Source organism: Zychaea mexicana (assembly GCF_025766255.1).
Source record: "Zychaea mexicana strain RSA 1403 chromosome Unknown BDB00scaffold_27, whole genome shotgun sequence".
Taxonomy (NCBI): domain Eukaryota; kingdom Fungi; phylum Mucoromycota; class Mucoromycetes; order Mucorales; family Lichtheimiaceae; genus Zychaea; species Zychaea mexicana.
The window spans coordinates 352324-369341 of NW_026516690.1; the positions used below are offsets into that span (position 1 = coordinate 352324).

A 17018-nucleotide genomic window follows, 5' to 3' on the forward strand; every position below is an offset into this window, starting at 1 on the left:
TCATTCCATTGCACCGAGGGTGTCATCAACTATTACTGCTGTATGCTGTTACATACTACATGTGTTAATATAATTGGCTGTATTTAGGATTGGCTTTACCTACTTGACTCTTAAGAATTTACATGATGCGCTGTTGTATAAGGGAAACTAGAACACCATATCATGCATTGAAAAAATAAGCTTATAAACTGGATACAATCAGAATTTTACTATTGTCCTTTTTTGTCTTTCTCTCCTCATACAGATACAAATACAAAAGGTAACTAGAAGATTCCTTTGCAATACATTCTCCGTTGAACCATCACGAAAAGATAAGACATGCTACCAGTTGTTATAAAAAGATGGACTGTTGTATGTCGTTTCTCGCATGTGAACAAACGTTTTCAGCGCAAGGATCCTTGAGATAAAATACAGATGCCATTTATCCGTGCAACAGCAATAATGACGACGACGGAAGTAAATGATACCAGACCATCATTAGATTTATTTGGTAATCCATGTTAGCTGAGCATTTATTAGGGAGGATTTAAAGATGATAGCACCACGATTTACCTGCATGACACAAGAAACTACATAGAAGGTGGGACAAAAAACGATACATCTTCTTTTTTATATTTTATGAGCCAATTTAGAGAAGGCAGGATACAAATGATAGAGAGTATCCTCAAGCTGATAAGCACTGGGACCAGTGTGTTAGCGGGTCAGTGTAGATGATGTATAAACTACATATTATGAATAATAAGAGCTGCGGAAGGAATAACGGCAACAGCAGGTTATCAGACTGCGGTGAACTGTGAATATAACCCGAGCAGGACGACAGTATTAAAAATTGGCCTGTGCGTATCCTCTCTATTCATGCAATGGCTTTTAGGAAAATTAAGTGTGTTGCTGGGTTTTCTGTAACCTTGACGATAGAATGATGCTCACAGACCAGCCAAAAAGCTGTTTAAATAGTTGACGACATGCTGCATGAAGTAGCCTTATCAAGAATTCGCGTGTGTTTTTTTTTCTCTGATGCTCTTTATGATCCGCTCGATATGATAAATTGTCCGTTTTTATAGGTAAGATGTACCACAGTCCATTCATAAATGGGGAAAGGGTTTATAAAAGGTGTGGGGTTGAGTGTGTTGCCAAGGGAGAGACAGACATATTTGTTTCTTGTTTATATCCCAGGTGTGTTGTGTGTGTGCCCCGTTGCTGTTTATTTGGCTGTGTGTGTGCTCTTTCTCTACATATTAGCGCTGTGACACGCAAAATGTTTTTTTTAAAACGAGTAAAGCTTTTGTTTGCGTCTTTTGGAGGTCAAACGCGGCCGATGAACCAAAGGAAAAGCGGCACGGCTACCACATGCGTGTGTGCTACTATTAGGATGACTCTTGGAGTGTTGTAACAACAGCAAAAAATAGCTGTCATATTATTGGGGGCCTATCTTTACTCAAAAAGAAGGGTCTCCTTACTTTTTTTGCGTTTCTCTTTCTTTCTTGCCACAATTCTTCTTTCTTTCCCCTTATCGCTCACTCACTCGCTCACACCTTTTTCAAGTATTAAGCGAGTTTATTTATTCTTTCCTCAAGACAACTTATTGGACGACGATACTCTCATGTCACGGCAATCGCAAACGTGCAGTCAGGGACAAACATGCGAATTATTAGATGGCTTTGCGCTTCTGGTTCAGTTGACGCTCGTATTGACGGCACTGGCTGCGCTTGGCATTAAACGGTGGCAAGAACGACCCCGACGACCGGTACAGATTTGGTACATATTCTACACACACCTCTCTACACACACACACACTCCTTTAAGCAACAACAACAACAAACAGACAGACCATCTCCGTTCTCAAACGGGGCTAACAAGCATCCTTTTTCTCTTTTTCTTTGGGTTAAAACAAACCAGGGCACTCGATGTGAGCAAACAATTCATCGGAGCAGGCACGATCCACTTTCTGAATCTAGGAATCAGCTATCTTGCAGGCCGACCGACCAACGGACGACCTGCGACGAACCTCTGTGTGTGGTACTTTTTGAGTCTGATGGTCGACACAACCATCGGCATTGCCATCCTATGGTTCTGGCTGCGTATCCTCGAATGGACGCTGGCCACCTTTTGGAACATCCGCAACCTGCAGCACTATGGCGACCCGGCCCACACCTCGTCGACGATGCTGTTTCGCCAGTGGGCAAAGCAAACGGCTGTGTTTGTGCTGGCCGAGTTTTTGATGAAGATCTGTATCTATGGCATGTTTCAAGCCTTTCCTGCCATTTTTGAGATTGGCGATTGGGTGCTTCAGCTGATTGGTACTGAGGATGGCCACTATCAAGTTGTGTTTGTCATGTTTGTGTAAGCCTCTCTCTGTCTCTCCCTTTTGTTTTTTTTTTGCTTTGCTTGTGTGTTTGTGTGCTGAATTGTTTTCTTTTTGCACTGTGATGGTGCGTATATATAACAGATTCCCGTTGTTTATGAACGCATTTCAGTTCTGTGTCATCGATACCATCATCAAGGGCAAACACCATCACGACGACGCATCATCACTACTGTCGTCAAAAACAACAAAGCATCATGCACCATCGAAAAAGAACGAATCGACCACTTTTCTTCATTCGATTATCGTCATTGACCAACAGAAGCAGCATCCACATGAGCGCTCACCGTTGCTTCCGTCCGCCTGATTATATATTTTGACAACAGTGCGACATGAACGATGATGACGATGCTATATATATACGAGGGACACACCAACAACAGCAACATCTACCCAATTTTATACATAGTGATGTGATACATATATCCATATATACATAGTACGTAGCATATATACCCCAACACCGGCAAAGAATCATTGGCATCCGCGCAGTAACAACAACGGCAGCAGCAGCAGCAGCAGCAGTGCCCTCAGAAGGGTCATTGACCATGATCACTCATCATGGCCCCATTACTGCAGCAGGCCGTTTTTCTCTTTCTCAGCTATCTTTTTGTGTTGTATTTACCTTTCCTTGTACATATCTTCTCCTTACTTTTTTTTTATCTATCGTATATCGCACATACATAAAACCACTCTTGAACAACAACAACAACAACAACAGAAACCCATTGTAGTTCAAGGAGAGATGGATCGACGGTTTTGTTCTTTTGCAACATACAAATGCACCTTGCAGATCATTCACAATGTATAGATTTTCTGGCTCGTTAGTAACTGGTGAACCTTAAAAAAGGACTTGTATATAATGTATGTATGTAATCCACACTCACATCAGGGTGTTTCTTATTAGTTTTCTTCCGGGAAAAAAAAAAGAGAGAGAGCCGAAGCTAGTGCGTTTTCGGAACTTGCACAAGCCAAACATCTAAAATATACGCGCATGTGTGTGTGTGTGTGCGTGTGGGCTCATTATATTGCATATGATACATAGCACTCGTATCGTATACCATGTATAACATCATCACATGCCATGAAGCAAACAAGGAGAGGGGACAGTTCTCTCTGTTTATTTTCGCTCACTCAACCCCGTTGTTGTTATTTACTGTTCTTTACAATTTTGGCTAAAAGCGCAGGGTCAAGTCCCACAGTGAAACTGTTTTTCTGTTGCTCGGTGACGGTCGGTACGAAAAAGAAGCCAGCAACCAAGACAAGGTAGCTGAGGATCAAAATCGCGCCCTTAAAGTAATTGGATTTGCCTTCTTGGTATGTGTATGTGAGCAAGAACACAGACAGGATCACGGCAATCACGTCCCAGTTGGGAAAGATGAGACTGAACGTGTAGCGTGCCAGTTCTTCCTTGCCCCAATTGTACCAGAGTGAGAACGCAACCATGGCCGGGATCTGCAGTAGACACACTTGTAATGCATATGCTGAGCCAATCTCCATACTACAAAAGAAAGGGCCCGTTGTAGACGGTTCAGTTCAATGTGTCTTGTTGTTGCTATTCCTGTTTGTTTGTTTGTTTTGTTGGGAAGGTGGGAAGAAAAGGTCCCACGAATTATTTACCTCAGAACAATATTGCCGTGGATCGAAAATCCAATGGCATTGGTGAATTCGGTAATGTTAGGCACCAGGGCAAAGAGCGTCAGCCCCAGGAACTTTTCGTCGAGCGCCATGTCAGCCATGATCAGATCCACAGTATCGACCAAGATCTCTGCAATGATGGAATACAAGAGCGTGCATGCAAACAAAACTGTGAAACTCTTGGCGGTGCCCCACTCTGGAGCATCGTGGCCGCCAACTTCTTCATCATCGTCGTCGTTTGCTTGCACGAATTCAGGGAACGGGGGTGGGAGTTGTGCTGCGTTGCTACTCCCATTGCCAGTGCCGTTGTTGTCATGTGTTGCTGTCGTAGAAGTCATAGCGCCATCTGCATTGTGCACAGACATCATGCTTGGATCTATAGGTAATGATCTGTGAGTCTCTAACCCTCCCTCTCTCTCTTTCTTTCCAGTAAGGGCTTCTTTACCGCTTTGTGCTCTTCGTTTATATTGAGAACCCGCATCCTCATCGTCGGATCCAAAGGCTGTTTGCTGTTGCTGAGCAGTTGATTGTGATGTGAGATAGGACTGGATGAGTCTTTGGTAATATGCGAGGTAAGATTGCTGTTGTTGTTGTTGCTGTGCTGCAGCTGTATCCTGTGTAGGGCTCTTCCAAACCACGTCGTTGTGCGTGTGCAGACTGAACACCAAGCCAATAATGTATGCCTGTCAATGTTCCCATCAGAAAGTATTATTGAGTCATGTGTATCGTAAGTGTCGCGAAGAAGAGGGAATAGTTGGCAGCGAGAGGACCAGGTCACAGGGAAAGATCAAATGGTCAAGGAGAATGATACGTTACCGAAGGTAAAACAATGGCACAAATCCACATGAATGGCTTGACACTGTTTTGATACACTGGGTCGTTGGCAGGCTCCAGTTGATCATAGTGGCACTGGGAGCATTCGAATCCAGAGTCGCCTTCAGGACACCCAGCACACTTTAGTTCAAACTACAATAAACAAGCTTAGTATTTATTTGGAGCCAAAGGGGGGGGCATGTTGATCAATCTACTACTGTACAGATTTGCCTTACCGATCCAAACATCTGATAGAACAACGTGGGTGACAAGGCACCGATCAGGGCCATGATCAGCATGGTTGAAGTGACGCCAGCACTCTTTGCATTGAACCTTTGCTCCTTCTTCTTGATACCGCCGCTGACCATAGAACAACCCGGTAACAAGAGCACGCCTACAAGGATACTGCCGATCAAACTGCCTTCCACCAACGCGCTCTTGCCGCCCATCAATGCGATCGCATACAAGATGATTTCAATAATGCTACCGAACGTTGCATTGATCACCGAGCCGACGGCCATCGAGGTCTGTGCAGACACAGAGCTGATACCCATGCCAATGAAATAGGACAGTGGAATGACCGAACCGAGCGACAGCATGAACACGACCATGGGCGAGGCAATAAACGAATCAGGGAAATGATGGCGGATCACATACTCGTCGAAGATGACAAACAGGACGAGCGAGATCAGGTTGATGAAGATGATGTTGACGCCCTCATAGGTGTACTTGTAGTACTGGAAACCGATGGCTTGGTATGTGCAGAGTAAGATGACAGTCGGCTTGCCGCTTGGATGCATGCCTGTCGGACTCGAATGGAAGCGCAGTGTGAGTGGGTGCTGCATCAGGTGCCGTACAAGCTTGTAGTTGAGTTTTGCCATGGGGATTGTGATCACGCACATCCAGCAGACGGTCGATGCAATAAACAAAAGCGGGCCTAAGGTTTTTTGTTACTTCTCAACCCACTATCATACCACAGGCATATCGCTAAACTTTACCAACAACAGTCAAGTAGAAAAAGTAGTAGATCCATCCGGTTGGGCCACTTGTGGCAACATGCACGATCCACTCCTTCCATGTCTGCTGTCGCTTGGTATGTTTTGGCAGAAGCGTCTCGGCCTCCTCGTCATGTTCATGCACGTCCTCGACCACCACGCGTTCAACATAGCGGCCAAAGGGCCACAGCAAGTAAAATGACAGGCCACTCATCACCATCCAATACTTCCGCCCGTGAGGTGGTACAAGGCGTAACACAACAGCAATCACAATCATGACGAGCGCTAGCCACCAGCCAAACACCAGTGTCCATAGAAGATTGCCCGGGTTCAGGAACAAGTGTTTCGATGACGAAGGGTATAAGTGCAAGGCATGGTTGGCTCTACGCACAACAGAGCGCGACTTGCGGTATAAGGCTGGCTTCCAGATAGGCATACCAAAAGGATGCTCGCGATTCATGGCCTAGCGCAATCACACGAGTTGAGTATATCGTCTCACTCCTTTTCTCTCTCGTGCGAGAATGCAGAATTACGTACCTCTTGTTTATCTTTCAAAGTCATCTCATGATCCAGAGCGCTAAACGATACGCCGTCGCGATGGGACGGTCGACGTGATCTTTTGCCGCTGATATGATGTGTGCCCGATCCAAGACTGGCCAACTCGTCTTGGCCGTTGGCGTCTACCTTTCTGTGGTGGTGGTGGTGATGGTGGTTGTCACCTTGTTCTTCGTCGTCGTCGTTGCTGCTATTATCATTTTCACTACTACTACTGCTGCTGCTGCCACTTGCACTGCTGTCGTCTGAATTGTGCTGATGGCGATGACGACGACTACTACTGCGATTGCGGTTTACTGTGGGTCGTCTTTTCAGCGTGGACTTTCTGCGACGCGCCATACTGCCGCCTGCTGCTGCTGCTGCTGCTTCTGTAGAACCATACTGGCTTTTACGAGACGACGAGCTCGTAGAGGGTCGTCGTCGACTACTACTACTTGACTGACTTTTATGTACAGAGGGCCTTCTTTCTTCTGAAGAGTCCATAAACGTCTTTTTTCTTTCCAAGGTAAAATAAAATTAGAAGAAGAAGGGGGGGAGGGAGGAAGGGTAAAATAGGGCTAAATGTACTACAATCAATGCGGAGGAACGGGCGTATAAAAAAAGGTTTTCGGAACGGCGGAGATTCACTGTTTTTCTTTTCTTGCTCAGCAAGCCCGGAAAGTCCATTCCGGTGCAAATCAGTCATGTAGCCATCCTCGAAAGCTTGTCGTTTTAAGCGATGGAGTGTTTCAAAAAGGAAAAAAGCTGACTGCTAGTCGCTGTCATTACCCCAGCTTTTTGCCGCGCAAAAACGGGTTCGCTATAGGGATGATACACTGGCTTGGTTCCGTTTATGCTTTTAAAGATTACACAATGCATCGCCCAATAGCACTGGGCTATGCACGGAACTCAAGGTTGCAAGGTAGACTAATGCAGCCAGCACATAATACTACAAGCTTTCCTAGAGCAGCGAGGAAACCGAGCATCTTTGCATCAGCGAACAGTGACTATCAAGTCATCGCTACATATATTGATCTGTTGTTTGAGATATATGTACATAAACCAGTGTAATCTTCCCTTCCATGAGTATGTGTAATGTATCCGAAAGGAAAACACCCTGTGTATTAAACATACTCAACGCAGTACTGTAATTTCGGGTAGTAGCTTCTAAATTGTGCGATTCAGATAGTCCTTCGTTTGTTATTCATGGCATCTGTTTTCTGTTTACTCGCAAACAAATCAACACTGTCACTCGTATCAGCGTTTCAATGTAGAGATCCATCACTCTTGCAACTTTTACTTGTTACCTTCCTCATCCAACCTAGATTATTACATAGCCCACACTTTACCCCGCATCTTACAGTACTATCCACTAAAACTCATCCAACAAACGTTTGTCTTATCGATATATGGGTTTTGCTATGAGTTCCCATACAGTACTCGCCCAGCCTATAGCGACCCAGTGCAGACACTTTTTCGGAAACAAATGTAAACACTACACGCGCGATTGAGCTTCCTAAAAGACAGAGAGTAAACTTGGAGGTACAGAAAGAAGAAAAACACGTTTTTTAGGAATCAAGAAGATTGACAACCATTCCAATATGGTTCTATGTTTCTTAGCTGCCGTTCTATGAGCCATTAGCTAGGAATGAGTTTGAGAGTTAAAGAAAAGCCCTTATTTTGATGCGATCACCGATCCATTTATATAAGCCCTTTTGCACTTTTTTTATATTTACAAAACATTAAAAAGAACCAAATGTTACATTTACATCAACAAAATCACGTACGAAAAAAACAAGAATTCTGTATGCATAAATCTTCCAACTCCTTGTTGCTTACGCATTTGGGAACAACCTGGACCATTCTTCCTCGGAAACTAATGCGCCAAATAACTCCTTCATCACACTGCCGATCTATCGTACATTTTAAAAAATTTATGTCTTTTTTAGTATCTATACATTGAAACAGGCGTAACCTTTACAAGAATACCTTATCCAATTCGCGAATCACATCCTCCATCATGGTCACATAAGCATAATAAAACATATAGACATTATCCATTTCAACCACCTGCTCCGTTCTGACTACGGGTAGTTCACGTAACCGCGCCAGCAATCGTTCCCAGGCAGGCTTAGCAGGCGGTAAGTGGGGAGGTAAAGGAGTCTTGAGGCTCAATGCGGATGCAAGCAAGTAAAAGTACAGGAGAATGTCACCGGCCATTTCACGTCGTTCCTTGTTGACAGGCAGTATGAAATCCTGATGCACCTGTTCGATCCATGCGTCTTTGAAAATAACTGTGCGCATAGCTAAAAACTTGTCTGCGATATTGCGACATGATCGTATCATGAGTCGGTAGGATTCGACTGGGAATGGCCCTTTTAAACGAAACTCGTTCGGTGCATGTGATAATAGACCGCTGAGCTCGGTGAGTGCGCGCTGGATTTCTAGTTCGAGTGACATGAAGTTTCTTGTGGCGATGGCTCGCTCTTGGCGCACTGTGAGTCTTTGATGATGCTCATCGTCATCTTGAAGAGTGTCAGGAGGTTCGACGTAGACGGACAAGAGTTTACGATAAACCCAGCCCAGCTGGATTAAAAGATCGGATAAAGACTTGCGTAGTTCAGTGCGTGCTATTGTAGATGGTAAGAATATAAGTCATCCACTTTTTCTTTATTGTGCTATTCATTACCTTCGTACGGCCATATATAGGATGTCACGAACAAGCCAAATACAACGCCCATGATGATAGCCAAGAACCGCTGCAATGCAAGCCATCCCACATCAATCGTATTCGTTTCATCACGAGTATTATACTTGTTGAGCATAACCAAGTTATATGCCAACAATGTAAACTGGCCAAACTTTCCGTGTTTGTGATTAAGAATGACCCAGAAGTTTGGAATGGAAAAGAGCCAGGTCAGGATGGGCAGGATATACATGTTGGCAGGAAACAATGTGTAAAACAAGGCAGCAGCGGAGACGCCGAGCATGGTTGAAAAGATACGATAGATCGCTACAACATTTGTTAAACCTACTGTGGGATTCATGACAACCATAAGCTATACAGCTGACTTGTTAGTTCTTCTTTAACGCCACACTTGAAATAGTTACCGAGAACATTATATTATTACCGTAATCAAAGCCCACTCCATGCGCCATTCCCTAAACCATTGACCCGTCGAGTCTAGAAATGCAGGCAATGCCAAAAAGATAGTCGCTACCGTTGCCTTGATCGCATACCGGATCTTTTGCTGCTTGATCAGCTGACTGAACGACCAGATGTGTCGCATCAATTTGCGCCAAGGTGTTGTTGGCAAAGGAGTATGGAGTGTTGCCATCGTGTTACGATCATGATAATACATTCTCATCGCCGACGACGACGACTGTTTACGCTCCTCCTTGTGTGTCCACAACAACCACCAACGCCCACTTTTGTCTGTAGGTTCCTGGGCCAGCTTGTCAACAGCATCCACGAGGTGTGTCAACTCGCGTGCAAACTCAATCATATTGAACACAAAAAAGTAGACGAGAAACGAATCCTCGCCAGGCACATAGACATCGCCGGCAGCAAGACTGGATTGATGCTGTCGATACAGATTGCGCACAGCATGGCGTTGCGATACCTCAAAAAGTATCAAAGCCTTGTTCATGTTGCGTTTGAGCTTTTTGGTGTTCTTTTTGCCCTTGTCATCCGTCTGTAAATGAAACAGCGTCTGTTTGCAAGTATAAGCGAGTGATTTGAGTGGTTGTCGAATCGTTTGGATAAACTCAATCAGCGAAGTAGTATTGTTGTTTTCGTATGTTATTGTTGTTGTTGGATGATGCTGTGATGGCGTCATTCCAAAGAGACTATGGTGCGATGCTTGCTGTTGAGGTGTGGACATGGTCCGCTGAAGTCGATGATGCTCGTCGTCATTCAACAGTTTTGTCTTTTGTCTGCGTATCTCATCCTGGAACTTGCGTCGATGGTATCCTGCACGAACATTCCACACACCATCATCCGTATTATGACGCACTTTGCTTTTCCGTTTTGCGTGTAGACCAGCAGACATGGTAGCTTGATGCTGCTGTCCTTGCTGCTGCTGCTGCTGCTGCTGTTGCTGTTGTTGTTGTTGTGGATGAGAAGATGTAGCACTACCACCGAACCGCTCAAACTGGATACCACAGCTGCTTCGTAAGCCACCCACATACTGCGCCAGGCGGTGCATACAGGCAATGACTGTGTCGTATTCTTTGGCACGCTCAATAGAGTTTTTTGAGTATCCCATTTCCAATTTTGCTTCGTGAAGCGATTTCTCGAGTGATGTAAAGCTGGATCGATGAGACTCGATGGCTTTTTGCAACTCGCTATTGGCTTCAAATTGAGGCAGGTCTTCGTCCAAAGTGAATGTTTTGGTCAATAGTTTCAAAAGTACGCGATACGAATCGAGTGTTGCTTCGATGTCTTTTCTAGAAGAAATCACATCAGTGATTTGAAGAAGGAAATGAGGTCATAGTTGTCATTTTACTTTAGTTTGGCCACTGCCGACTCGGGCCAGATGAAAATGCAACACAGTACGGTGATTACCGTGCCAGTTGCTACGGCGGTTGTGATTTCACGAATTCGTGTAATGTCAAAGTCGCCTCGATTTGCCGACCCTTCACGGACGACAATGATGAATATGATGATAAAGCATAAGCTAGATGCTAATGTTGAAACATATCCAAATTTAAGTTTTGCGCACGTCATTATCAAGCAATAAAGCCCATCAAATATATCTATACTTGCAAGGTTTACCTGTCGCCACTGGCGGCTTATTCCAGTATGCTTTCAAAAAGGACACAGTAAACGTTGCCCCCGTCAACCAGAACAGCAGCGAAATCGCATGAGCAGCATCGTACATATCCTGGTCAATGAAAAAGTCCGTAGTAATCATGGAGCCCAAGCAGACAGTCAATGCAAACAAGGTATACCCCCAGCCAAACGCAGCCGCTTCGACCATACCGCCGAGCGTTTTTGCCGGATTAAAAAACACTGTAGCTGTAGCGACCAAATGACTGGATGTTCGATTATGGCCGATCAGGTTGTTCAACAACGGTACAAAGGTGAACAACGAAGCAAAAAAGTATGCAAAGCTGCATTTAAGTACTCGCTTCTGTCGTATGTCGAACTTGGGCCAGACAAGCGCATATTTCGGTCGAACATAACGATTGCCATTTGTACTTTCGTTGTCGCTGTCCTCGTCACTCGAAGAACTGTCCTCGTCCTCGCCACTTGAGCTTGTGGCAGAGCCACCAGAAGTAGATGAGTGATGCTCCATGTACATGGCGGTGTGGTCTGTGTAGTTAGTGTTACCATCGTCTGACAGTAAAGGGCTTCGCTCATTGACCGTCCTCTTTTGTATCGTCGTCGTCGTCGTCGTCCTGCATTATAAATTTATATGCAGTCGATAATTCATGCATAAATAAAATCCATTCTTTCCTTCTCGCGCACTTACATTCGCTGCCCTTCTTCCTCCTGTTCTTCTGTCGTTGCTGCGTCGGCAAGACTCGTGAGGGATACTTTGCGGCGCTGCAAAGACCCGTCATCGAGAATGACTTCAATCTCGCCACTCGTGAATGACGGAGAAATATTGCCATGGTCGAGCGATCGAGCCAGTGCATGGTTTGGCGGTGGCGATGCAGCAGAATTGATGGACGTAGGTGAGCTGGATAACACGAATCGACTTTTACTGCTATTATTACGGTCCGAGGAAGAATGTCGTCGTGGCGGTAATGGCATTTATAGTACATTCAATTACAAAACGAGAGAGAGGAAAAATTCGTGCGGGCCGGTGTGGTTGGGTTGTTTGCTAGAACAATGATGCGCGGTTGCTCGAAAATAGAAAAAATTCCCTGTTATTAGCGTTAAGTGCCGATGGTAACAATTTACGCATGAACGATATCAATTGAGAGAGAGAGAGAGAGAGAGGGGGAGAGAGTTTGTTCGGTCTTCTGTTGGTGGATCAAAAGGATGAGAAAACGTAACAGTATATCGTGATGTGATATGGACTGCGGGATGACCCCTCTCTTTCATGCAACAAGGTTCCAAAAAGGATTCAGTTAGGGGTTGTCCTTGCCGTATGTATTATATGCGGAGCAGCGAGCAGAAGCAAAAAGTGCTTCTTCCTTTCGATTTTTCTTCTTTTCTCTCACTTCTTTAATATTCGTTTTTCCTTCTTTGTCCAGACTTGTTCTTCTTGCAACATATCCTTCCCCATACCCGCTTATACATTCTGTCTTTTTTTATCTTCCTCCTTTCAAATGAAGAATCACAGCAATGGTGAAATTCGAACGATAGAGACTGTCTGCACAGAGCTCGACGCTTTAGCGCTTACGTACCTTGACAAGTTGGAAGAATATACCCAAACCTGGCAGATAACGACGAATCAGTTACAGCAGGTATACACATTTCTTTTTGTCTATGTGTATGTGCATATATGTATGAATGCATATGTAATGGGGTCCGATTTGTATGCTTCGTTTCCGAATGTCAAAAAACCAACGACGACAATAACGGTTTAGGGATTCCTGCACTTGGCGCATGCCAAATATACCATGGGCTCCGGGAGAATCTCACAATGTTCCTACGATGAACGAATGAAGGCACAAGCACGAGTGTAAGTTCTCTCCAGTACACAACAAAGAGGAGGAAGGGGGATAAGCTATACTGCTTCATTGTTTTCGTGCGTATGTGTGCGTGTGTGATATGTTGTGTTTCCTTGTGAGACAAATCAAATAACAAACCTTGTGATAAATGAAAACAACAACAGAACGGTAGATACACATAGCAAAGTCGTGCCTTTAGATTCAACAACGACAACGTCGGCTGATGGCAATTCTACCAATACAAACACTACTACTGTCACTCCCACTACGACTACGACGACTACAACGGCAACAGCGAAAAGGAAACCATCTCTAAGACAACGTCGACGTAAATCAACCCAACATACGGCGGAATGGGTACAGGATGAAAATCTGAACGATGCGGCAGACAAGAACGAATATGAAATGAACGAAAAGCGGCCTGGGTTGCGGAAACTCATAAAGACAACAGGGCGACGAGATCCTTTGCATTGGTTTGGGTTGCTCGTGTCACCTTCATTGAGAGTTTCGCAAGAACATTTCAAGTCAGGTAATATAAAAAATAAGGGATGTGGGAGGAGGTGCAGCAGCTTGGTGGTGGGAGGGGTTGGTTGGAAAAAAACCCGTCAATGATGATGGTTTTCTTTCAGAAGAAAGCTTAATCTTAATATATCTATAAATGCACATCATGTATATAGCAACACTGCAGATTATAGACCAAGCGAATTCAATCCGTGAACTGACTGCGTTGGAGGAACGGTTTCGCAAACTGGAACAAGAAAAGGCGCAGTTGATGGAACAGCAAGAGTCAATAATAAAGAGTGATGATGACGATGATGATGATTGAGAGAGACTCCTAACAAAAAAAAAGATTTCATTTTGTGTTTCTTGTGGCAAATCTTTGGGTACATGATGAAGGGAGTTCTTTTGGTTTGTTATACGCACTACGATTCAAAGTGGGGATCTCAGGGGAAGAGCGACGGCTGCTCACAGGGGGTTGACTGAGAAGATGAGTGCGACGGGGAGAAAGGACAAGGCAAACTTGTCGAATGCTGCCGATCAAAGCACGAATGTGTTGTAAGTGCAGAAACACTTGTGATATGTACGGTTGCTATAGAATTAGCATTAGATTGCGTTCCTTTTTCTATGAAACGCTGCGATATCATTCATGAAGAATACTTGACTGTGTCATGAAATGTGAAAGCAGTAACGCTGTTGTTGTATGTGAGGCAAGCGCTTTAAATAGAAGGCTTGAAGGGATATTTACCTATTTATAGCAACCTTGTTAGACAAGTTATATTCTGTCAAGGTTCATATCAATTCATAAGATATTCACACGACATTGTATTACAAAGCAAAGAAGTATCAATTCTCTTTTCAATAAAGGTGGCTTCACGCTGCTGCACAAGATTCTTCGATATCGTAAAAGCTGAGAGTTAGTAGATACAATCAACATGATATTTAATGCGTAAGAGACTTCCATTTCTCTGCTCATCTACTTATGAGCAAATTACTGACACATTTTGAATATGAGGGTAGTTACTGTATATAAACATTTGGACATGCTAATATTTGCATACAAGTAAGTTTATACAAAGACGTTACTCTGACTACTGTGATGGTTCAGGTAGTCCATGAAATGTTGCACATACATAGTTTAAATGTCGATTTTATTGAATTGATCGGTTCCATAAGGCATACGAATTGTTTAAACCTAAGGTATAATGCAATTTAACACATTCTTATGCTAAAACCCAAATACAACACCCCAACCAGCAATAATGTTGCGCATTTTAGGAGCGGAAATGCTAATAAGTGTGCTGGATAAATATGTAGATGATTATCCGGTATTCAATAATGAGGAGCTCACGGTCCTTACGGCAATCATTGATGTTAATTATAGTTTTCAATGCTGCGTCATTTTCGAAAATGCGCACACGAATACGCTTTTTACACCGTGTTACATACCAAGAACAGAGGTCGAGATTAAAGGGGACAACAGCAGTACTGTGCAATCTGACGCTTAAGACAGGCAGATGAATTCTGCTGTTGTCAAAGCTGTCACAAGCTAGGCTCCCATTCAACGAACTATTGGGTTCGTTGGACAAGTGGAACAGAACTGTGGAGGGCCCAAGCAGATCCGATCTTGAGTGCTCTTTTGAGCGACCCGAACAGAAGATACGATCTACAGTAGAAGGTAGACACAGTAGCCCTTTGATTACTATTGCTAGTATGTCTAATCTTAATTTTGGTCGTTTGAGTGTTCTAGGTGGGACACGTTGCAGTTTTGAAAATCCTGGAGACGAGGGTCCAGATGTGGGTCGAGCTGTTCAAATCATAAGCATGGCAGGAACGAAGCTTTGGTTATGGACAGATGAAGCTCTAGAGGTAATAAGTATCCTACGTACACGCCCTTCATGGGATCTTTGCCGTTTGGTATTTATATTTAAAAAAACACAATATATAATACGGTTAGCGCGACAGTACTTGCCTTCCAAGTTAACGGTGATGGTATACAATTTGATACCACAGACAGAAGACAAATACCCAATAAGTAACTTGTTCTAATAAGCCTTTATTATGAAGAATTACATAACCGAACTTGCTGCGGGATGACATCTACTATGCAACTGAAATCGCAAGGCTGGATTTTCGCTCTTTACGAAAAGAGCGAAAATCCATCCTGGAAATGGGAATTATGGACCCATTTCCATAAAGTTAGACTTTCGCAAGAGCCAATCACACAGTGACTCCTAACGTCACCTGTCCACGCGTTTATGAGTTGGACCATTATCATTACCATGGTTGGCTGTCTTTTGTAATGCCGAAACAATCGACCTTTTTATTATTCTGCGTGCGAAATTCTGTTCTTTTATTCAAAGGGTCATCATACATGAAGTATACATACAGATTAACTAAACTGGAAGCTGGGGTAATATGAAGATTGGATACTAGAGCGAGTAGTTTGGGTTTGAGACTATAAACGTGGAGAAAAGTATTTACAGCTTATCACAATAGTGGTCATTTTTGGATTCCTGGATAGATATCCCGGATGGGGCGAGTAAAAAGGAGTGAGCAGGTATAAAGGAGATAAGATGGATGTCAGTATGTACAATCTGCTTTGTTAGTGGCCATTTTGAAGACCATTGGTTTGGTTGTCTGTCACTTGTTGCTCCCCACGGCGGTGCATGTGTTCAAAAACCTCAGAGTCTACAAGCTAAGATGCATGTAAATATGCCCAACGTTAGAGCTCTCTCTCTCTCTCTCATTTTCTCTATAATCTCGTGATGACATGATAGCAGAAAGAAAGAAAGAAAAAGGTGTTATTAGCTACCTGGAGCTTGGTATCCCTGCGGACATCGGCTACAGCCTGTTCACGGAAATCACTGCTTACAATAAGAAGGTTGTGTGGTTAATCACAAAAAGTATGGTAGAGAGGAGATCCTAAGACATGGCGTGATTGATTTTTAAACTGTTCACACCTAGCACTAGTACTTACTCTTTTACGTCGACAAGCTCTTCACCCAAGCAGCCCCAGTTAGCGAAACCTGCGCCGGACTTTTTGAGTGGGCTACGGATGTCAGTCAAACCGTTTCTGAAAAAAAGAAGAAGTGACTTGAGTCGTCAAACGAAAGAAACCTTATTTTTTGTTTCTTCCATGCACGGGGTGAGAACTTTGTATATAGCTTACCGTGCTATGTGCTTGTCATGTCGTGCAGTAACTTGGGGATCCTTCTTGCTTCGGGTCATTTTTGAAATGCGTGCTGTTGTTGGCAATAAGATTTTATGTGGAAAGGGATATGGAAAGGGAAAAAAGAACGTTGAAAGCGAAGAAATAAGAAAAAAAAAGAGGAAATTGAACAGGTGGGAAATTTTGAAAGAAGATGTTGTAGGTTGCGCGCGCCCACCTTCCACATACACACATACAATGCTTGCATGTCTGTTCATTGTCATGTGGTCGCTTCCCTCTATCCACTCATATATCACTTAACGAATGGCACACCATGCGTTGTGCAGAAAAAGACAGCAGATTATTTCAAGAATATAAAGTACAAGTAGGATATTAAGTA

General features: G+C 43.8%; 6 protein-coding genes across 6 annotated transcripts; 2 read left to right on the top strand and 4 right to left on the bottom strand.

Annotated features, from left to right (window-relative positions):
- The first annotated feature begins 1389 nt into the window (after positions 1-1389).
- On the top strand, positions 1390-3069 carry BDB00DRAFT_818491 (vacuolar membrane protein-domain-containing protein). The gene is made up of 3 exons (XM_053123157.1): positions 1390-1755; positions 1897-2340; positions 2447-3069. Exons 1-3 carry the CDS (start codon positions 1601-1603, stop codon positions 2667-2669), a joined length of 822 nt encoding a protein of 273 aa, XP_052980813.1. The 5' UTR covers positions 1390-1600; the 3' UTR covers positions 2670-3069.
- Positions 3070-3108: 39 nt separating this feature from the next.
- On the bottom strand, positions 3109-6916 carry BDB00DRAFT_938311 (Sodium/calcium exchanger protein-domain-containing protein). Its single transcript, XM_053129278.1, has 7 exons — positions 6346-6916; positions 5812-6271; positions 5050-5750; positions 4817-4966; positions 4446-4683; positions 3983-4376; positions 3109-3863 (listed from the first exon to the last, which is right to left on the bottom strand). Exons 1-7 carry the CDS (start codon positions 6844-6846, stop codon positions 3512-3514), a joined length of 2796 nt encoding a protein of 931 aa, XP_052980814.1. The 5' UTR covers positions 6847-6916; the 3' UTR covers positions 3109-3511.
- Positions 6917-8046: 1130 nt separating this feature from the next.
- On the bottom strand, positions 8047-12286 carry BDB00DRAFT_818505 (Fusaric acid resistance protein-like-domain-containing protein). The gene is made up of 7 exons (XM_053123158.1): positions 11820-12286; positions 11120-11745; positions 10851-11028; positions 9474-10791; positions 9032-9401; positions 8292-8972; positions 8047-8147 (listed from the first exon to the last, which is right to left on the bottom strand). Exons 1-6 carry the CDS (start codon positions 12101-12103, stop codon positions 8320-8322), a joined length of 3429 nt encoding a protein of 1142 aa, XP_052980815.1. The 5' UTR covers positions 12104-12286; the 3' UTR covers positions 8047-8147; positions 8292-8319.
- A 5-nt stretch (positions 12287-12291) lies between these two features.
- On the top strand, positions 12292-13156 carry BDB00DRAFT_818511 (uncharacterized protein). Its single transcript, XM_053123159.1, has 2 exons — positions 12292-12762; positions 12886-13156. Exons 1-2 carry the CDS (start codon positions 12625-12627, stop codon positions 12982-12984), a joined length of 237 nt encoding a protein of 78 aa, XP_052980816.1. The 5' UTR covers positions 12292-12624; the 3' UTR covers positions 12985-13156.
- Positions 12990-13588, bottom strand: BDB00DRAFT_308344 (uncharacterized protein). The gene has a single exon (XM_053116873.1). The coding sequence runs from the start codon at positions 13407-13409 to the stop codon at positions 13095-13097; it is 315 nt and encodes a 104-aa protein (XP_052980817.1). The 5' UTR covers positions 13410-13588; the 3' UTR covers positions 12990-13094.
- A 2171-nt stretch (positions 13589-15759) lies between these two features.
- Positions 15760-16869, bottom strand: BDB00DRAFT_818515 (uncharacterized protein). Its single transcript, XM_053123160.1, has 4 exons — positions 16640-16869; positions 16448-16543; positions 16283-16334; positions 15760-16165 (listed from the first exon to the last, which is right to left on the bottom strand). Exons 1-4 carry the CDS (start codon positions 16696-16698, stop codon positions 16073-16075), a joined length of 300 nt encoding a protein of 99 aa, XP_052980818.1. The 5' UTR covers positions 16699-16869; the 3' UTR covers positions 15760-16072.
- Positions 16870-17018: the final 149 nt, after the last annotated feature.

Coding starts and splice junctions, on each gene's coding strand:
- BDB00DRAFT_818511 (XM_053123159.1), top strand. CDS start 12,625: ATGAAGAATCACAGCAATGGTGAAATTCGAACGATAGAGACTGTCTGC. Junction 12,763..12,885: donor CGACGAATCAGTTACAGCAG/GTATACACATTT, acceptor ATAACGGTTTAG/GGATTCCTGCACTTGGCGCA.
- BDB00DRAFT_308344 (XM_053116873.1), bottom strand. CDS start 13,409: ATGAGTTTCCGCAACCCAGGCCGCTTTTCGTTCATTTCATATTCGTTC.
- BDB00DRAFT_818505 (XM_053123158.1), bottom strand. CDS start 12,103: ATGCCATTACCGCCACGACGACATTCTTCCTCGGACCGTAATAATAGC. Junction 11,746..11,819: donor GAGGAAGAAGGGCAGCGAAT/GTAAGTGCGCGA, acceptor TTTATAATGCAG/GACGACGACGACGACGACGA. Junction 10,792..10,850: donor TCGGCAGTGGCCAAACTAAA/GTAAAATGACAA, acceptor GATTTCTTCTAG/AAAAGACATCGAAGCAACAC.
- BDB00DRAFT_818515 (XM_053123160.1), bottom strand. CDS start 16,698: ATGACCCGAAGCAAGAAGGATCCCCAAGTTACTGCACGACATGACAAG. Junction 16,335..16,447: donor GAGCTTGTCGACGTAAAAGA/GTAAGTACTAGT, acceptor TATTGTAAGCAG/TGATTTCCGTGAACAGGCTG. Junction 16,166..16,282: donor GCAGGGATACCAAGCTCCAG/GTAGCTAATAAC, acceptor CATGCATCTTAG/CTTGTAGACTCTGAGGTTTT.
- BDB00DRAFT_818491 (XM_053123157.1), top strand. CDS start 1,601: ATGTCACGGCAATCGCAAACGTGCAGTCAGGGACAAACATGCGAATTA. Junction 1,756..1,896: donor CGACGACCGGTACAGATTTG/GTACATATTCTA, acceptor AAAACAAACCAG/GGCACTCGATGTGAGCAAAC. Junction 2,341..2,446: donor GTTGTGTTTGTCATGTTTGT/GTAAGCCTCTCT, acceptor TATATATAACAG/ATTCCCGTTGTTTATGAACG.
- BDB00DRAFT_938311 (XM_053129278.1), bottom strand. CDS start 6,846: ATGGACTCTTCAGAAGAAAGAAGGCCCTCTGTACATAAAAGTCAGTCA. Junction 4,377..4,445: donor TAAACGAAGAGCACAAAGCG/GTAAAGAAGCCC, acceptor CATTACCTATAG/ATCCAAGCATGATGTCTGTG. Junction 3,864..3,982: donor CACGGCAATATTGTTCTGAG/GTAAATAATTCG, acceptor TTTCTTTTGTAG/TATGGAGATTGGCTCAGCAT.